At 33.4% G+C, this 21,951-nt stretch overlaps 1 protein-coding gene across 1 annotated transcript; it reads left to right on the top strand.

The window, feature by feature from the left end:
- Nucleotides 1-8,822: 8,822 nt before the first annotated feature.
- Nucleotides 8,823-17,163, top strand: LOC128155959 (olfactory receptor 51V1-like). The gene is made up of 2 exons (XM_052817891.1): nucleotides 8,823-8,916; nucleotides 14,372-17,163. Exon 2 carries the CDS (start codon nucleotides 14,387-14,389, stop codon nucleotides 15,500-15,502), a length of 1,116 nt encoding a protein of 371 aa, XP_052673851.1. The 5' UTR covers nucleotides 8,823-8,916; nucleotides 14,372-14,386; the 3' UTR covers nucleotides 15,503-17,163.
- The last annotated feature ends 4,788 nt before the right edge of the window (nucleotides 17,164-21,951 follow it).

Genomic DNA, 21,951 nt, shown 5'->3' with positions numbered 1-21,951 from the left:
AACCCCGTAGACTTCTTTATTTTTAGCCGTGTACGTATTTATACCAGCTGATAAGCTAGAGAGGACGTTTTAAAGAAAGAATAATGAGAATGTTTAATGCTTCTAAAAGAGAATCGCTTGAACCCTGAGGTATATATAAATATACAGCAAAAAGTGAATCGAGGATATTTTGGGACAGAATAAAGTGGTCAATGCATGTACTGTTAATTTTGAGGAAATAAATATTCTTGAATAAATAATCTAATATTGCTAATCTTTCAAAAAAAATTAAAAAGGTACATAAAGTATATCGTTTTAGCATACTGAACAAATCTATGAGGTAAATAACATTGTTTTCCTTCCGTTCCGTTTTCCGTTCCGCGTTTTAGCAACACCATGTATGTATACACGTGAACCCATCTAATCGAAGAGCTGGGTAAAACTAGTACCCGCTAATGAGACATGCAAACCTGTGTTGTGTACGTAACTTCAGACAAAGATCAGTCATTTGTAACATGCATGTATTTTTATGACCTATTCTTCAAATCCACTTGCACTATTTTATTAGGTAAATAACAGCTTTAAGGTGGTGCAGGACACCTGCATATTGTGATGTACATGTATACTTCCTATTGAGATAAACAATAAAGTATGTTGACTATTGATTAAATATTTACCCCCCAAATAATGTTACCTAACATTGAAGCGCAATGGGTTAGAGCGTTTACATGTCTGTAAGAGCATTGGGGTCCAAGGTGTATTTTTGGTAATTTACGAATTTTCATGGGGAGGGGGGTCTGGACCCCTCACTCCCACCCCTTCTCTAAATCTATGCACACGATGATGTTCATGTAGGCACACAGAAGCAAATCTAAAACCGGCAACCGCCACGGGGAGGGGGCATAATTTAATTTTTAATTTTGTTTGTAGTAATTATATAGACCATTATACTTCCTATGACATAAAATGTTAAGATTATTGATTAACTGAAAATTCACTGCAAACAGTTCTACCCCAAATTGCACATAAAGTGCTGCTCATGTCACGATGTGTATTATCATATGGGCAGGGATCTCATCCTTCAGTTATGAAAATTATAATTTTTAAATGTATTACCGGAGTTTGCATGTAGCCTTCATTTTTAATTAAACTGGTATAAAACAGTGTTATTTAGGGGCAAACACATGGTGCGGGTATTACTGTCTAATGACAGCATCTAGTATGTAATTATTGTCAATTTTGGTGCGGGGGGGGGGGGGGGGTAGGAAACTAAAGAGAAACTTAACTTGGCTGTGAAACATATGCTTTTATTCTTTCTTGTTGATATATCAATGAATGAATTATAACAAAATACATGTACAACAATTTATTTTGAAATATTCATGCACAATCAAATTTTTAAAAAGTTTTACTGTTCTCTGCACAAGAAATCGGCAATGTGAACAAATTGGCACCCTATCATCCCTACCTTTAATTGTAGAGAGTAGGTATCCTTCTATATTGAAAATAATTCCAAAAGTAAGACTCATAATAAGTTGTTTACTGAGGAAAAGGAAAAAAAATTGTATTTATTAATAATTCCGTATGATGTGATAATATCTCAATGATTTGTTTATAATCATAGTACTAGTGTATCACTGTATGCATACATAAAAACGATAAGTAATGCTTATATTTATTAGTGAAACAGGACAGATTATTTATATTTAGATTATTTAGATACATGTACTAATCTTCATGCGGGGATCTAGAAAGGAGGGGGTCAGGGGAACCTCGGGAAAATTAGAGCATTTACATAGTGAAATTATCTAAAATTGGCCTAGGACCCCCCTACAGAAAAAATTAGCTACGCTTATGAAGTTCTCTACCATAACCGCATTTTTACACAAAAGGGGTTAATAAACCCGGGTTTTAAACTATTACTGGCGGTGAAATACCCCCAGGGTTCAAACGCATCAGGTGGAAATGCACCAGGGCAAACAAAATCACTTAGATCCGCGAAGCACACTGCATTATTACTAGTCTACTTAGATATTCTGTGTAAAAGTAAATACACATAATTATTTAGTTAGGTAGGGAGAAGTGAACATAGCATTTATTAAGAGCTATTAAGACATTTATTTGTAGGAAAGAGCATGTACGAATGATCTTTATTTAGAACAGTTTGATGTTGCTAGGATACAGGTTTCAGATCCATGATTTGATTGGTTAATTCAGATATTGAATCTCGAATTTCGAATCTCGAATCTCGTATTTCGAATCTCGAATCTCGTATTTCGAATCTCGAATCTCGTATTTCGAATCTCGAATGATCCTTCTCGGCTTTCGTAGAAACTGTTTAGTGAACAAAACTATGATATCTTACATTACCGTTTACAATGTACCATAAATGTTTGTTATACTTTCATGTTAAATACTGAAATCTGATTGGTTAAGACGCAGTTCATAATCCGTTCTATTACCCTCAGTGTTAGCAACGCACTTAGCAACGGGTAACATTACAAATTGTTACATGCGCAAAAATTATGCGCGTACGGTTCGCTGTAGAATTCACGTTATTCCTATATAAAAGCAGTAAAATTTTCTTAAAAATTAAGACATTCAGTATAACAAAATAAATAGTGCCTGTTTGGGAGGATAACAGTTGAAATTGACACCCCTCGAAAACCATTGTCAACCGACGCGAAGCGGAGGTTGACAATGGTTTTCGAGGGGTGTCAATTTCAACTGTTACCCTCCCAAACAGGCACTATTTATATAATATGGAATATTGCATGAGTTGAACCGATTGTTTTTTCTCACAAAAAAGCTAGCGTTTGCTGCAAATTATTTAGAGATACACGTGCTGACACGCCGTGAAATCCATAAGACGTTTTACAGCATATGTCTTCAATCCCTTATTTGCTTACAAAAAATCTCAACTGAAAATCTTTGAAACATCGTAAAATGTGGTTTGTTTATATATGTAAAATGGCGACTCGATTTGCACGTGATTTTTACAATCCGAGGTCGATCGATTAGCGTGTTTGAGAGAAAGTCAGCAGCAAGTAAAGCGTCAAATTCAGTAGTAAATATTGTCTGATGAATATTGAGGTTCCTGTAACAAAATTAATGTTCCTACAGACTGAGTGGGTTACAAAATAAGGTTCATGTAAATCACAGCTCAGTCCAAAATTAAACATATTTGTATCGTAAATTTCAAGTTTTTTGTATGTTTGAAAACACATGCACACTTGTAGAAGAAAGTGTGCCATTGATCGGTTGAAGTTCAATAAAATGTAATTTATGTAATATTCATTGTCAGTATCTGTTGTGAATTCTTCGAATAAGCTACTACAAAATAAATATTCTGCCTCAACTAAAATTAATGCGTTGAAAAATTGCTGAAATATGAAATGGCAAACCTGTTTAAATAGTGTTTTTCTGACAATTGTTTACATCATAAAAAAACAAGAAGCGATTATTGTGAGATCTCTTAGCAAATTATCGCAGTGATATAGTTTATGCAGCCCTGATACAGAGTTTAACGTCACAACTGGCAGTTGGTGCATGAATTATCGATACCGCGTAAGCAGACAGGGTAACGGCCAATTTAAAATAAAAGACAATTTCATAAATTAATTAAACATATGTACAAAATAATTAGCAGCTATAATGCTTAAAATATCTGATAAGATTAAAATTAGTTCTCATACTGAAATCGACACATAGATAAAACATAGTCTGTAACACTGCATACCTAACAGAGTTATCGTTCCTTATCCGCTAGGGTCCCTGTGAGAAATACTCTTCCGGTCAGGACGGTAGCAATAGACCCAATCGCAACTTCTCGGGCCTTTCCGGCAAGCTCGGAACAACACCTCGAATGTATTACCTTCACCGGATGTTAGAATTTTATACAAAATGGAGTCACTTCCCATTAAAATAAGTATCGGCTAGACAGTCTTGTATGTCGCTTCTGTGTTATATTTTAATGTATATCGTTCACTTAAATGAAGTATAGCTCACATCTCAACAGATCGTAAAATGTGTTGTATTTATACCAAGTTTTATAAAAAGTGGGGTTGTCATGGACGCTTAGGTAATACATTCGAGGCGTTTTTCCGAGCTTGCCGGAAAGGCTCGAGAAGTTGCGATTGGCAATAGACCGTGGCTATTTATAGCCACCGTCTAAAAATTCACCATAATAATTAGTCTTGACATAGCCACAGTTAATTAACCACATATAGTCATAATAACACACATCATGTCATATTTTACCGTTGGGTAACTATATTGTCATAATGATACACATTATGTTATATAGTTTACTGTTTACTATTTTTTTTTATAACAAGTCATAGTACACACACAATGGTATAGTTTACTGTTAACTAACTGGTCATAATACACACACAATGTTATAGTTTACTGTTAACTAACAAGTCATAATACACACACACTGTTATAGTTTACTGTTAACTAACAAGTCATAATACACACACAATGTTATAGTTTACTGTTAACTAACAAGTCATAATACACACACAATGTTATGGTTTACCGTTAACTAACAAGTCATAATACACACACAATGTTATAGTTTACCGATAACTAACTAGTCATAATACACACACAATGTTATAGTTTACTGTTAACTAACTGGTCATAATACACACATAATGTTATAGTTTACTTTTAACTAACAAATCATAATACACACACAATGTTATAGTTTACTGTTAACTAACAAGTCATAATACACACACAATGTTATAGTTTACCGTTAACTAACAAGTCATAATGCACACACAATGTTATAGTTTATAGTTAACTAACTAGTCATAATATACATTATGTTATAGTTTACAGTTTACTCACTACTTACAACATGTACTATGTAATATAGTTTACCGTTACCTAACTAGTCACAATACACACACAATGATATAGTTTACCGGTAACTAACTATTTACAACATGTACTATGTAATATAGTTAACCGGTTAATTAAGAACTTGTCGTGCCGTGCTATAGTTTACATTTTGTTACTTAGTCAACGTAAATACCAAAGGATTATTAAACATTTCCCAATATAACAGCCAAGGGCCGTTGTGATCAGCTAATATACATGTTCTTATATGTATAATTAATTTAAATGCTAGATCATTTCAAAATTATTCATTATTCTCTTTGAATTTATGTTGCCTGATCATCCGCAGTATTCGATACTCTAAATTTCTGAGTTTTTCATGTTTTTATCACAGATTTGGCGATTATTTTTGAAAATGTATTGTATAAAGAATTGTGGGGTTTTTTCTTGATCGTTGTTTTGGCCCAGCTGTATTAAGAAGAACAACAGTACTTCATATTAGCTATTTACGATTTACCATTTACAATTAATCACATTTCTTCTTTTACCCTTTTCATAACTCATCTTGGCAAACACGCTGTTACTTTATATCGGATTACCATTTCTGCTGGTTTCAATTAATATAAAAGGTATGAAATACAGATATCGTTTTTAGAATGAAAACAATACTTTGAGCTGAGAGTTGAAGAACTGTTAATGAATATAAAATATTTATGATATTATGACCTCCTGTTGTTTATCTCGGTTAGAACCAATCGGCTTCATTACTAAACGCAGCTTTTGACCAAAGTAATGGGAGCCAAGCGCTACGGGACGAGTATATTGTTACTGCCTCTGTTTTCATGAACGGTTTTTAGATTATTGTATAATGTTTGTTATGTTTCCTTTCAAATGTCTAGAGAATAGATTTCGTGTGTTACACCATCATAAGGGTATTATCAAACCCCATGTTGTCGAGGAGATTCTGTTAACCCGTAGTTCTGTGGGTGTTTCTGATACTTTTCCATCTTTTTCCCCCTGTAGTAATTACAATTTACTTTACTATACATGTATTATGTAAACTGATATCTTGATGTTGATTTAAACTGTGTACATATAAACATTCAATTTTCAATGACATGATATCATTAAAAGTATAGCTGATTAATTTTGTGTATGTGTATGTGTTTTGGTTTGTTTTGGGTTGTTTTATTAATTTTTGACTCAACCTTGTCATTGTTACATATATTAAATTTACAGTGTCAACTGTCTTTGCCTTTGAAAACATTGCGAATCAATTTTCAACCTTAAAACTCAATAACTTCATAAAACATGAGTGACACAAAATGGGCGTGTCTTATAGCATAACCGAAAAACGGTATTGGTGGCGCCGCGCAGTAATACATAATATGCTACATAAAAATAGTGATTTTAAAATAATGTTGTTTTAATTAATGTATATTGTCAAATTGAAAATAATATAAATATCATTAATTAGAAATCATTCTTTGAATATTATGAGGTGATAATTTCGGTCGGAGCGTGGTCAAATCTATCATAAAGCCCTTTGGGGTTTATTGGATTTCGGTCGAAGCGTGGTCAAAAGAAATCTGTCATAAAGCCCTTCGGGCTTTAATGGATTTGACCACGCCCCGACCGAAATTATCACCTCATAATACTGAAAGAATGATTCCTTATTCCTTTAATGCTATTGACTTGGTGTGATTCATTATAGCAATGGTCATACCCGTTACATAGCGTACAGGTGTACAACATTTCATTTTTTAAATAATGTTGTTCATTAATGATGTTATACTTTTCTTCAAAAGTTCGCTTAAACGTGTAAAAATTCGTAAGCCTTTTTCTGTCAGTGAGTATAAAACACTTCCACATGTTTGGGCGGTCTTGACACTTAGATCGCTCTGTAGCTCATTGAATTAAGGTGCCTCACTACGTCAAGCCATACTTTTTAAGACACTACTTCACAAGGTGGCGATTTAAGTGTTTTGTTAAATTGTTTGTATCAGTTGACTTGGTTGAATATCATCATAGCTCAGTGGTTAAAGTATCAGGTTTGTGACTAGTAGTGTGTGCAAATTATTGTCAAAGTACTCTTGGTTTTCCTTTTTTCAGATTCTTAAACAATTGGTCAAAATCTAATCCGCTTTCAATATTTAATATTCCAAAAATGATTTAATTAGTAATATGGTCATACATGTACGATACGCAGATGTCCGATTAGATTAGATAAGCAAAGGCATCTTTAAGATACATCTACATGAGCAAAGATAATAATTACTTTAAGAGAACTTTTAATAAGTGACTACGGGTAGGACCTTTTCTTATAGGGGAAAGCCGGACCCTAAATGTTAACATTAAAGGTCCGGCCGGACAATTTTTAGGGGTGGGCCTTAAATCATACGACACCGGCACTTTTGGTCATATTTACCGAATCATATTTTTTTCGCCTATTTGATTTATAAACTTCTTATGCATCATGCTATCTATCATAAACAAGTTATTTTCTGTTCGTCGGAGAAACTATCAAGGTGTAGTGAGCCACCTTAATCACTTTTGTCAAAACGTGGCGTACGTCCGTGCATGTAAAGTGAACATCCGATGTATAAGCTTTTTAAAACATATTGTTTTCGATCCAGTTGTAATGTGATCAGTTATGTTACTGTAGAAACAACGTTGCTTATAATTACATGTAAATTGTATATTACATTACATGATAACAGCTTCATAAATCAAATGATAATTTTAAAAAATCCGCTAACCACCCTCTCGAACGGTTTTGTAAAGAATGCATGTAAACTGAACTGAGTTATCTCTCTTTGACAAGGTTTTATACTGCGATATATTTACGAAAAGCTGGCGCAGTTGGATATGGATAGCACAATGACAAAATCTTGCAAAAAAATATTAAACAGAGTTACATTCATTTATACTTGTACATCAATTTTCGTTAATTCGGATAACTAAACACGAGTTTCTATGATACCCATTAAAAAATATTGTTGTTATATTTGTCCTTTACAAAAATTAAGATTATTGAGAATCAAAATTTGTACATGTACATGACAACATGACATGTACAAATTTTGATTCTCAATAATCTTAATTATTGTAAAGGAAACTTCTCACATTGTTTATGAAATTCACCCGGTGCTCAACGAAATATGAAAATTAACTCTCTTGAGGTGTTTGTAAAGATGTTTGTGTAAACTTGACAAATATTTTGTTGACGTGTAATGTAGCGTAGTGACAAAGATCTAATGGGGGTATTGGGTGTAGGTTGAAAATTTTCATGCAAGTTTTCATCAAGTGCAGGGTAGTGTGTTAAATTTTTCCAGAATTCCTTCTGATGATGCATTAAATCTAGGAAAGATCGACGGAAGGTTGCGAAATTTTGTAATCAAGTCAGATTTTTTTTAAAAACCATATAGTTCTCTATCAAAGAAGATGGGTGAAAAATCACGGACTGCACGAAATAATCATGATGATGTCAGACTCAAAGTCTCACAGGAGACGATTTGGCTCTTTCTTTTAGCTTACGTACTTATTAACAGTAATTTAGTGAATTTTACTAGCTTTTCACAATCAATTTATTAATTAGTTAAAAGAAAGACGTTAATATAAACAATAATGTGCTTTCATTGACGATTTTTGTGGGTTATGAAGGTAGCGATCATATTTCTTGAAGAAAAAAATTAATGAAGTCAACAAATAAATTGATAAATATTTGATTATACCAAATTGAAGATGTTTAAAGGTTTTCTCTGCATTATTTTAATTTACCGTACAAAAACGCAAGATATGAAATTTTATCTTGTCATTGAAAATGAATAACAAAAGGTTTTTTTTTTTCTTCCTTTTAAAAAGCATCATTCGATCCTCATTGTTATGTAAAATCAATACATCCGGAAAATACTACAAAATGCCGCGCAACAATAGCTATATATAAGGCGACCACTTTCATAGAATATCAATATTCTATCCGGATTTTTATTAAACTCTAAAGCAAGGGGTTTTTTTACCACCAAAATCTCAGTCCCGCCTTTATAAGATTTGAAAAGTGAAGGTATTTTCCCCCGGAACCTAAAGGTAAGTGTTTGGCGCTTTAGCTTGTTAGGGTATATAAACTAACTTTAAAATAAAAAAGACATTAGGTAAATATTCAAAAATTTTCGAGAGAAAACGCGTTAACTTTCACATATAAACGCTTGTTAAATGCTTGCATATAAGCAAAACCATAAACAAGTATTATTTCATTTGAGATTTTGAATGATTTAAAATGTTTCCTTTGTATAATTGGACCCCCGCCCCAAATGTGGCCCCACCCTACTCTTAAAATTGATTTTGACGAATTTGACACTATACTCTCTGAGGTTGCTTTTACTAAAGTTGCAGTTTTTCTAGACAAATCTTTATTTAGAAAAAGATTTTTAAAGATTTTTCTCTTCACATTCCTATGTAAAAATTCACCCCCTATTGTGGCGGTCCACCCAACCCCCGAGGATCATATAATTTGAACAAACGTGAAACTACACTAACTGAGGATGCTTTCACACAAGTTAATCTTTTTTGGCCGATCAGTTTCTGAGAAGAAGATTTTTAACGAATTTTCTCTAAACATTCATATGTAAAAATGTAGAACCTCATATTCATTGCTTTTTTATCTGTTGGCAACAGTTTTGGTCTGTTTCAAAGTTTAACATAATCAAGCAAGTTCAAGAAAAGTTTACATTCTTATCCTCGAATGTACATGTACAAGAAGGCCGCACATCCCCTTAACAAAAATAAGTCCGTAAATTCGCGACCAAAGTCGGATATACATAGCATTTAAATAACGGGTACCTGTTAAGTGCGAAACGAACTGGAAACGAAACGAAATATACTGAAACGAAACGAATGTGACGTCGCTGTGAACTTTGAGAAATTTTTAACGATTAAAAACATTTCTTAAAGAAAGAATATTTAGCGACTGCTGATTGGATGCAACGTGGGTTATATTTTAAATCAGATTATGCGCTATCCAGGCACGTAGCATCGTTAATAAAGTGTGGGGGGACTGATCCAAAAAATCTTGAAAAGCAAAGAAAACATGGAAAATTGGATCGTGTTTATTAACTTTTTAATCTGTAAATTTAGGAAAAATATTCGCATCGTGAAAGGTTATACCTTTAATAATTTCAGAAATATTTTGATAGTTTCGTTTCGTTTTGATTTCATTTCGTTTTTGTTTCCGTGGGTTTCGTTTCGTTTCGGTGGATTTCGTTTCGTTTTAGTATATTTCGTTTAGTTTCATTTCGTTTCATTCCTATTTCGTTTCGCACTTTACAGGAACCCTAAAAATAACACACTTTATGTGACTAAAATGGCTTAGTGGTTTGAGCACCAGACATAGGCAACCTTATATAACTAGGCTTTTTAGCTTGTTAGTTCGATACCATCAAAACTTAAGGCAATTTTTTTTTATGGTTTGTTGAATTATTCATAACTAAATAACACGTTACATAAGTAAAAATTGTAATTTTGCAAACCTGTATTATAACAGTATCAAAAACAATGTATATGTAGATTTAACTTGGAAAGAAATATATTTGAAACTAGACACGATCTCGTTGCAAGCAACGAGGAGGTCTTCCGTCTGATTTTAGAATTTGAGATACATATTCGATCTTGATTTTGCTATTTGACAGCTAAACATGATTTAGAATAGAAAAACGGGGTCTACATTCTAAGGGCCAGATACTATTTTGTTTCAGGGATAAGAGCTCTGTTCAACAAGTGTTTAGAAATTCGTCACCGTTCTTGAGATATCTGAGAAAAAAAAGTTTTAGGGGTCAGTCCCTTACCTCCTTATTGGAGCCGCTGAACCAAGTTTTGAAGGTTGCATTTTGTAAAGTACATCATTTTGAGCATCTTTTCTTCCACACTGCATTTCAAAATATTTTCATTTTTGAGATATAGCTTGTTTATGGACTCATGACCCCTAAAAAAATCCTTACTCCATAACACATGAATAAATCATTTCATTACTTGGATATAGAACTGTAAGATAAACATATTTGCTTCTATAGCCTTTCATTAAATTTCCCTCAGTAAAGAGCTACAGTTGAAACATAGAGCCCTTTAGTTCCCTAATTCTAGGGGTCAGCCCCTTTTTTATATCAAATAAAAGGTCATTTAAATCTCAACACATTTTGTTCAACAACTGTTTAGAAATTCGTTACCGTTTTTGAGAGATATGGGAAAGAACGTTTAAGGGGCTGATCCATTAACTCCTTATAGGGGCCGTTTAACGAAATTTTAAAAATTGCAAATTATTAAGTACACCATTCTGAGTATCTTTTCTTCTTTACTTGTTTCAAAATAGTTTTCCTTTCTGAGATATTGGTGATCAAAATTCTATAATTTTGGCCCCTAAAACCCCCTTATTATGTAACACATGATAAAATCATTACATTGCTTGGATACATAATTGTAAGATAAACATATATGCTTCTATAACCGTTCACAACATATCCCTCAGTAAAGGGCTACAGATAAAAGACTTTAGAGCCCTTTGGTCCCCTAATTTTAGGGGCCAGCCCCTTTTTCTCGTTATCAAATAAAAGGTCATTTAAATCTCAACACATTATGTTTAACAACTGTTTAGAAATTCGTTACCGTTCTTGAGCTATATGGGAAAGAACATTTTAGGGGCCGATCCCTTAACTCCTTTTAGGGGCCGTTTAACGAAATTTTGAAAACTGCATATGATTTGATACATCATTTGAGCATCTTTTCTTCTATACTGCATTTCAAAATATTTTTCCTTTCTGAGATATATGTGATCAAAATTCTGGACTCTTGGCCCCTAAAACCCCCTTAATTACGTAACACATGATAAAATCATTACATTGCTTGGATACATAACTGTGAGATAATCATATTTAGGGTCTTCCGTTTCCAACGGAAGACCCTATTGTTTTTGTTAGGTTTCTTTTTCTCTATTTTTCACTATTATTATTCTTTTTTTTCTTAACATTTTTCATAAAACTCAAATATCTCAAATATGCTACAATGGATTTTTATGAAAATTTCACGAATAATACAAAATATCAAGGTCTTTTATCATGTACATTTTTGTTGAAGACGTCACTTCCGTTCGGCCGTTATATTCGTTTTTCTTTTTGTAAAAAGTGATCTTGTTCTCCCTTTTTCGCAAAAACGATTAAAGATAGAAAATTAAAAGTTTCAGGAATGATAGATTTTTGAATTTCTAGGGCCGATCAGGTAAAACTACGATCGTCCGTCACTTCCGGTCCGCTTAAACAGCATTTTTGGAAAATTGTGTTTTAAAATTTTTTTAAATCAAATAATCTACGATTTTTTTTCCATCAGAATATGTTTTAAACTTATCAAATTTTAATATGAGCAGGTCCTCCGTCACTTCCGGTCGTCACCGGAAGTGATTCTAATATTTCGATTTTTGGAATTTTAAAGCATATGCGTTTTGTTGACATTTTTGTACTGAATACAAAACTAAAAACCGTTTTAAAATCGGACAACGCATTGCGGAGATATTGAAGTTTAAAAATGACGTTTTCCGGAAATCTGCATTTCGCAGTGTAGGTTGAAAAATAAGTTTATAAGGAAGTTAATATGATAGTAAATCGTACCAAATGTCAACAGTTTAATTGAACCCTATCAATTCAAAATCAAACGAAAGACCCACTTGTTGCTCGCAACAAGATGCTTTCAGGTTATTCAGACATTCTCGAGAAATTAAGCGTCAATATTCTTAAGCGAGAGTCTGAGTAGCTCAGTCGATAGAGTCGTGGACATGGCTCAGGGGGCCCGGGTTCAAGCCCCGATTGCCGCAGGTTTTTTTTTTTACTATTTTTTGCTTAGATCTACGATTTTATCTTTGAATCGGACGGAAAACCCATTCGTTGCTCGCAACGAGATCGTGTCTAGTTGCTTCTATAATCGTTCACAAAATATCCCTCAGTAAAGGGCTACAAATAAAAGACTTTAAAGCCCTTTGGTCACCTAATTTTAGGGGCCAGCCCCTTTTTCTCGATATCAAATAAAAGGTCATTTAAATCTCAATACATTTTGTTCAACAACTGTTTAGAAATTCGTTACCGTTCTTGAGATATATTGGAAAGAACATTTTAGGGGCCGATCCCTTAACTCCTTATAGGGGCCGTTTAACGAAATTTTGAAAATTGCATATGATTTGATACATCATTTGAGCATTTTTTCTTCTATACTGCATTTCAAAATATTTTTTCTTTCTGAGATATATGTGATCAAAATTCTGGACTCTTGGCCCCTAAAAAACCATAATTACGTAACACATGATAAAATCATTACATTGCTTGCATACATAACTGTAAAATAAACATATTTGCTTCTATAACCGTTCACAAAATATCCCTCAGTAAAGGGCTACAGATGAAAGACTTTAGAGCCCTTTGGTCCCCTTATGTTAGGAGCCAGCCCCTATTTCTCAATATGAACTGAAAGGTCTTGTAAATATAGACTTTTTTTGCATTACATGTGTTAACAAAATATTTTTCAAAAAAGAGATAAACTAAGAAAACCATGAAAAATTACGACGTTTTTTAGTCTCAATTTTCGGGACCAGGCGAGCTTTAACGCCTTTTGAGCATGACAAATATGAATGCCAAATTGCACATCTACAATCTCTTGTCTACAATCCCTGAAAGTTTGAACTCAATATCTTCTACCGTTTAGGAGGAGATCCCTGGACAAGCCGACCCTCTGAAAATCGCTAAAACGTCATTTACTCAAGAACGGAAATGACATCATCAAAATAAAAAAATGTATATTAAGTTCGGACTAATATCTATTAGATCGAAAAGTTTCATGAAAATCGGTTCAGCCATTTCCGAGAAATCGCCTGCACAAATTTTGTAAGAAAAAAAAATAATAATAGGAAAAAGAAACCGAACGAAAACAATATGGTCTACCGTTGGAAAACGGAAGACCTTAATTAACCGAATGGCAATTTCCGCTATCATATCACCTAATCTTTTTAAATTTTTGTTTAAAAAAGTAATGACTGCGTGATAGTCACCCCCCTTATTGGCTTTATTCGTCTCAGTTCAAGCCACATCTTTTATAAACTAAATGTAATCCAAACGCTTTTTATGGGCGTGACTACACCACTTCAAATAGTATAGAGCACGGTGTGCAGAGATTGACTTCATGTTTTAAATGTTAATTTCACTTTTGGTTTTGAATTAAATAAAAAAGAAACCAATTTTTCCATATTATGGCTCCCTTTGTGATGGGTAAGTATATTGGCAATTACAATGTTCATATTTTATTTGGTTCATATTTCGGATTTTTAAACCTTATTTTCGCTGATAATTTATCAACGCTGATAGAAAAATGGCCCAATCGGCATTGGTACAATGCTTATCTAAAGTGATTGACAATTTTCACCCTATTTACCGGTATTAAAGCACAACTATTCAACTCTATTTTCAATAAAGTTGTATATATTCGCAAAATGTTTGAAATGAATTCAATTTTTCAGATCAGAAGAGATTTCATGGAGAATTTGACTTCAACAGCCCCGGATGTGACCACCGTGTACATTACATCAGCGGACCAAGATGCCACTGGTTTTTCTTTCAAATCCAAAACTCTACAGGATTTATCAGACCTTCAATCGACATCCACATCTCAGAATCCAACCGGCGTCTATCAGCAAACCACAATCCCCGTCGACGTCGCTCTATGCTCAGTGCACGAGTTCCTAACCTGTTGGCTCATACCTGTCTCTTCCATCTTAAGTCTGATATCCATATTCGGCAATGTCGCCACAATCACCAACATACTGCGCAGGCGCATGTACAAAAACGGAACTTACTTATGCATTTTGCTGGTGGCAATGGGTGACCTTTTGGCGACTATAATAGTTTATGTCTTTATGTTTATTCTATTTCCCATGATGTTCGAGCTTTATCTTAACATTCCCCTTTGCGTTTTGTTTTTCTGGGTTGGGTACACTTATCACTTCTGGGCTGGGAGTAACATTGTTCTGCTTGCCTTTGAGAGGTATTCTCTGATCACAAACCCATTTAAATACCAAACATTTCATAGAAAGCATCGAGCGGTCAAGATATCGCTGCTTAATTTGTTCATTTTGTCCGTCTTGTGCATTGCATATGCCGTCGTTTTATCGTTTATCGAATCTTGTCCCGAATTTTTCCTGATAATGTATTACTTTGCTTTTATCGGCGTTCCGTTTTTCTTTATAATTACAGGAATGCTGCTGTTTTTACATTGTTATAAACTGATCAAGATAAAAAACATGCCCAACCTTTCCCTTCAAACCTCAAACAAGAAAGGATTCTCTGAGCTAACCACAAAAGTCTACCTCATTTGCCTTTCGTTCGTGTTCAGTCGGATCCCGTTTGTAATTAATGACTTCATGATATTATTTATACAGTTCGGGCTCCTTGGTCCCTCTGAAATGTGGACGCACCTTCTGTATCAGATAGGGACGGTCTTCATTCTGACAAACTACGCCATTAATCCCTTCATATACTTTCTCTCGTTCAAAAGAATGAAGTCTCTTTATAAGGTAAAGCGTAAGGAAATCACGTCATCGACAATGAGTGTCTACAATGTCAGTAAACAAAATACATGTACTGTTAACTAATAAACTGCAAGTTATAACAAATTACCGAATGTGTAAAAGACTTATGCTGGATAATAAATAAACGATATCATAAACCACTTCTTAAGTTACATGTTACTCGTCAAAACACACACGGTGGTTAGAACTGTGAGACATGTATAGTTAATTTTTCACCAGCCAGACAACTTGTCAAACTTGCTGCTTAACTAGTTAGTTAACACACGACATATTAACTGTTAACTGCACAAAGCCAGCCAGTACACAACTAAGCCGTTTTAACTATAGCCGCCGCTATGTGGCTAACTATTCCGCAAAGTTGATTAATTAACCGCTAACTAGTTAGTAACGATGACACACACAACATATCATTATAAAATTTTACCATAATAAATAGTCATGACAAAGCCACAGTTAATTAACCACATGTAGTCATAATTACACACATCATTTCATAGTTTACCGTTAACTAACAAGTCATAACACACACACAATGTTATAGTTTTCCGTTAACCAACTAGTCATAATACACATTATGTTATAGTTTACCGTTAACTAACTATTTACAACATGTACTATGAAATATAGTTTACCGGTTAATTAAGAACTTGTCGTGCCGTGCTATAGTTTACATTTTGTTACTTAGTCAACATAAATACCAAAGGATTATTGAACATTTCCCAATTTAACAGCCAAGAGCCGTTGTGATTAGCTAATTTACATGTACTTATACGTATAATTACTTTAAATGCTAGGTCATTTCAAAATTATTCATTATTCTCTTTGAATTAATGTTGTCTGATCATCAGCAGTATTCGATACTCCAAATTTCTGAGTTTTTCATGTTTTTATCACAGATTTGGCGATTATTTTTGAAAATGTATTGTATAAAGAATTGTGGGGTTTTTTCTTGATCGTTGTTTTGGCCCAGCTGTATTAAGAAGAACAACAGTACTTCATATTAACTATTTACCATTTACCATTTAGAATTAATCACATTTCTTCTTTTACCCTTTTCATAACTCATCTTGGCAAACACGCTGTTACTTTTTATCGGATTACCATTTCTGTTGGTTTTAATTCATATACGAGGTATGAAAAACAGATATCATTTTTAGAATGAAAACAATACTTTGAGCGGGGAGTTGAAGAACTGTTAATGAATATAAAATAATTATGATATTATGACCTCCTGTTGTTTATCTCGGTTAGAACCAACCGGCTTCATTACTAAACGCAGCTATTGACCAAAGTAATTGGAGCCAAGCGTTACGGGACGAGTATATTGTTACTGCCTCTGTTTTCATGAACGGTTTTTAGATAATTGTATAATGTCTGTTGTATTTCCTTTCAAGTGTCTAGAGAATAGATTTCGTGTGTTACACCATCATAAGGGTATTATCAAACCCCACTTTGTCGATGAGATTCTGTTAACCCGTAGTTCTGTGGGTGTTTCTGATAGTTTTCCATCGTTTTATCCCCTGTAGGAATTACAATTTACTTTACTATACATGTATTATGTAAACTGATATCTTGATGTTGATTTAAACTGTGCACATATAAACATACAATTTTCGATAACATGATGTCATTTAAAATGTAGCTGATTAATTTTGTTTATGTGTTTTGGTTTGTTTTGGGATGTTTTATTAATTTTGGACTCAACCTTGTCATTGTTATATATATTAAATTTACAGTGTCAACTGTCTTTGTCTGTGAAAACATTGCAAATCAACTTTGAACCTTAAAACTCAATATTTACATCTACCAAGTATTATTCTCTCTATTTCTTACGGAAACTTGAAGTTAATTCAAAGCTCTATAGAAACAGCCAGATTGAAATCTACACGCCCCGTTTATTGATTGGTCGAAATCTACAGCGACTGAAACTGACAATAAAGTGACAGGACCAAACTGACACGCCCAGTTTATCGATTGGTCGAGACCTACAACTACCTAGGAAAAATCACGGACTGCACGAAAAACTCAAAGTCTCACAGGAGACGATTTGGCTGTTTCTTTTAGTTAACGTACTTACGTACATTAACAGTAATTTAGTGAATTTTACTTACTTTTCATAATCAATTTATCAATTGGCTAAAAGAAAAAATGTAAATATAAACAATAAAATGCTTTCTTTGATGATTCATTCGGGTAATGAAGGTAGCGATCATTACAGAAAAAATTTACATAACCCGCTAACGTGGGTTATGTATTTTTTCTGCAATGTCGCTACTACCTTCATATCCCGAATAAATCAGCAAAGAATGCATTTTATTGTTTAAATAACTTCATAAACCATGAGTGACACAAAATGGGCGTGTCTTATAGAATAACCGAAAAACGGTATTGGTGGCGCCGCGTAGCAACACATAATGTGCTACAAAAAAATAGTGATTTTAAAATAATGTTGTTATAATTAAAGTGTACATTGTCAAATTGGAAATAATATAAATATAATTAATTAGAAATCCTTCTTTGAATATTATGAGGTGATAATTTCGGTCAGAGCGTGGTCAAATCTATCATAAAGCCCTTCGGGCTTTATTGGATTTCGGTCGGAACGTGGTAAAATCTATCATAAAGCCCTTCGGGCTTTATTGGACTTGACCACGCCCCGACCGAAATTATCACCTCATAATACTGAAAGAATGATTCCTTATTCATTAAATACGATGACTTGCTGTGATTCATGTTTTATAGCAATAGTCACACTCGTTACATAGCGTACAGGTGTACAACATTTCATTGTTTAAATAATGTTGTTCATTATTAATGTTATACTTTTCTTCAAAAGTTCGCTTAAACGTGAAAAAATCGTAAGCCTTTTTCTGTTAGTGAGTATAAAACACTTCCACATGTTTGGGCGGTCATGACACTTAGATAGCTCTGCGGCTCATTGAATTAAGGTACCTCACTACGTCAATACATACTTTTTAAGACACTACTTCACAATGTGGCGATTTAAGTGTTTTGTTAAATTGTTTGTATCAGTTGACTTGGTTGAATATCATCATAGCTCAGTGGTTAAAGTATCAGGTTTGTGACTAGTAGTGTGTGCAAATTATTGTCAAAGTACTCTTGGTTTTCCTTTTTTCAGATTCTTAAACAATTGGTCAAAATCTAACCCGCTTTCAATATTTGATATTCCAAAAATGATTTAATTAGTAATATGGTCATACATGTACGATACGCAAATGTCCGATTAGATTACATAAACAAAGGCATATTTAAGATACATGTACATGAGCAAAGATAATAATTACTTTGAGAGAACTTTTAATAAGTGACTAAGGGTAGGACCTTTTCTTATAGGGGAAAGCCGGACCCTAAATGTTAACATTAAAGGTCCGGCCGGACATTTGTTAGGGGTGGGCCTAAAATTATACGACACCGGCACTTTTGGTCATATTTACCAAATCATTATTTTTTCGCCTATTTGATTTATAAACTTCTTATGCATCATGCTATCTATCATAATCAAGTTATTTTCTGCTCGTCGGAGAAACTATCAAGGTGTAGTGAGCCACCTTAATCACTTTTGTCAAAACATGACGTACGTCCGTGCATGTAACGTGAACATCCGATGTATAAGCTTTTAAAAACATTTTGTTTTAGATCCAGCTGTAATGTGATCAGTTATGTTACTGTAGAAACAACGTAGCTTATAATTACATGTAAATTGTATATTACATTACATGATAACAGCTTCATAAATCAACTAATAATTTAAAAAAATTCGCTAACCACCCTTTCAAACGGTTTTGTAAAGAATGCATGTAAACTGAACTGAGTTATCACTCTTTGACAAGGTTATTTCCGAAAAGCTGGCGCAGTTGAATATGGATAGCACAATGACAAAATCTTGCAAAAAAATATTATACAGAGTACAGAGTTACATTCATTTATACTTGTACATCAATTTTCGTAAATTCGGATAACTAAACACGAGTTTCTATGATACCCATTAAAAAATATTGTTGTTATATTTGTCCTTTATAAAAATTAAGATTATTGAGAATCAAAATTTGTACATGTACATGACAACATGACATGTACAAATTTTGATTCTCAATAATCTTAATGATTGTAAGGACACTTCTCACATCGTTTATGAAATTCACCCGGTGCTCAACGAAATATGAAAATTAAATCTCTTGGGGTATTTGTAAAGATGTTTGTGTAAACTTGACAAATATTTTGTTTTCGTGTAATGTAGCGTAGTGACAAAGATCTAATGGTGGTATTGGGTGTAGGTTGAAAATTTTCATGCAAGTTTTCATCAAGTGCAGGGTAGTGTGTTAAATTTTTCCAGAATTCCTTCTGATGTTTCCACAAGCATTAAATCTAGGAAAGATCGACGGAAGGTTGCGAAATTTTGTAATCAAGTCAGATTTTTTTAAAACACCATATACAGTTCTTTATCAAAGAAGATGGGTGAAAAATCAGGAGACGATTTGGCTGTTTGTTTTAGCTTACGTACTTATTAACAGCAATGTAGTGAATTTTACTAGCTTTTCATAATTTATTTATTAATTAGTTAAAAGAAAGACGTTAATATAAACAATAATATGCTTTCATTTACGATTTATGTGGGTTATGAAGGTAGCGATCATAGTTCTTGAAGAAAAAAATTAATGAAGTCAACAAATAAATTGATAAATCTATGATTTGATTATACAAAATTGAAAATGTTTAAAGGTTTTCTCTGCATTATTTTAATTTACCGTACAAAAACGCAAGATATGAAATTATATCTTGTAATGGAAAATGAATAACAAAAGGTTTTTTTTCTTCTTTTTAAAAAGCATCATTCGATCTTCATTGTTATGTAAAATCACTACATCCGGAGAATACTACAAAATGCCGCGCAACAATAGCTATATATAAGGCGACCACTTTCATAGAATATCAGTATTTTATCCGGATTTACTAAACTCTAGAGCAAGGGTTTTTTTATACTACCAAAATCTCAGTCCCGCCTTTATAGAATTTGAAAAGTGAAGGTATTTTCCCCCGGAACCTAAAGGTAAGTGTTTGGCGCTTTAGCTTGTTAGGGAATCTAACTGTGAACTTTAAACATTACATAAAATAACTTTAAAATAAAATAAACATTAGGTAAAATATTTAAAAAAATTTCGAGAGAAAACGCGTTAACTTTCACATATAAACGCTTGTTAATGGCTTGCATATAAGTAAAACCATATACAAGTATTATATCATTTGAGATTTTGAATAATTTAAAATGTTTTCCTTTGTATAATTGGATCCCCCGCCCCAAATGTGGTCCCACCCTACTCTTAAAAATGATTTTGACGAATTTGACACTATACTCTCTGAGGTTGCTTTTAATAAAGCTGCAGTTTTTCTAGACAAATGTTTTTTTAGAAAAAGATTATTAAAGATTTTTCTCTTTACATTCCTATGTAAAAATTCACCCCCTATTGTGGCGGTCCACCCAACCCCCGAGGATCATATAATTTGAACAAACGTGAAACTACACTAACTGAGGATGCTTTCACACAAGTTAATCTTTTTTGGCCGATCAGTTTCTAACAAGAAGAAGATTTTTAAAGAATTTTCTCTATAAATTCCTATGTAAAAATGTAGAACCTCATATTCATTGCTTTTTTATCTGTTGGCAACAGTTTTGGTCTGTTTCAAAGTTTAACGTAATCAAGCCAGTTCAAGAAAAGTTTACATTCTTATCCTCGAATGTACATGTACAAGAAGGCCGCACATCCCCTTAACAAAAATAAGTCCGTAAATTCGCGGCCAAAGTCGGACATAGCATTTAAACAACGGGTACCTGTAAAGTGCGAAACGAACTGGAAACGAAACGAAATATACCGAAACGAAACGAATGTGACGTCGCTGTGAACTTTGAGAAATTTTTAACGATTAAAAACACTTCTTAAAGAAAGAATATCTAGCGACTGCTGATTGGATGCAACGTGGGTTATATTTTAAATCATATTATGCACTATCCAGGCACGTAGCATCGTTTATAAAGTGGGGGGGGGGGGGGGGGGGGGCTGATCCAAAAAATCTTGAAAAACAAAGAAAACATGGAAATTGGATCGTGTTTATTAACTTTTAATCTGTAAATTTAGGAAAAATATTCGCTTCGTGAAAGGTTATACCTTTAATAATTTCAAAAATATTTTGATAGTTTCGTTTCGGTAGGTTTCGTTTCGTTTTGATTTCATTTTGTTTTTGTTTCCGTGGGTTTCGTTTCGTTTCGGTGGATTTCGTTTCGTTTCGGTAGATTTCGTTTAGTTTCATTTCGTTTCGTTCCTATTTCGTTTCGCACTTTACAGGAACCTCAAAAACAACACACTTTATGTGACTAAAATGGCTCAGTGGTTTGAGCACCAGACATAGGTAACCTTATATAACTAGGCTTTTTTAGCTTGTTAGTTCGATACAATCAAAACTTAAGGCAATTTTTTTTTTAATCGTTTGTTGAATTA

The sequence above is a fragment of the Crassostrea angulata genome, chromosome 1, assembly GCF_025612915.1.
Source record: "Crassostrea angulata isolate pt1a10 chromosome 1, ASM2561291v2, whole genome shotgun sequence".
Lineage (NCBI taxonomy): Eukaryota > Metazoa > Mollusca > Bivalvia > Ostreida > Ostreidae > Magallana > Magallana angulata.
The sequence above is the reverse complement of the archived record's forward strand: the minus strand, read 5'-3'. Positions and strand labels throughout refer to the sequence as shown.

Bases quoted from the DNA above. Each gene is read 5' to 3' on its own strand.
- LOC128155959 (XM_052817891.1), top strand. From the start codon at position 14,387: ATGGAGAATTTGACTTCAACAGCCCCGGATGTGACCACCGTGTACATT.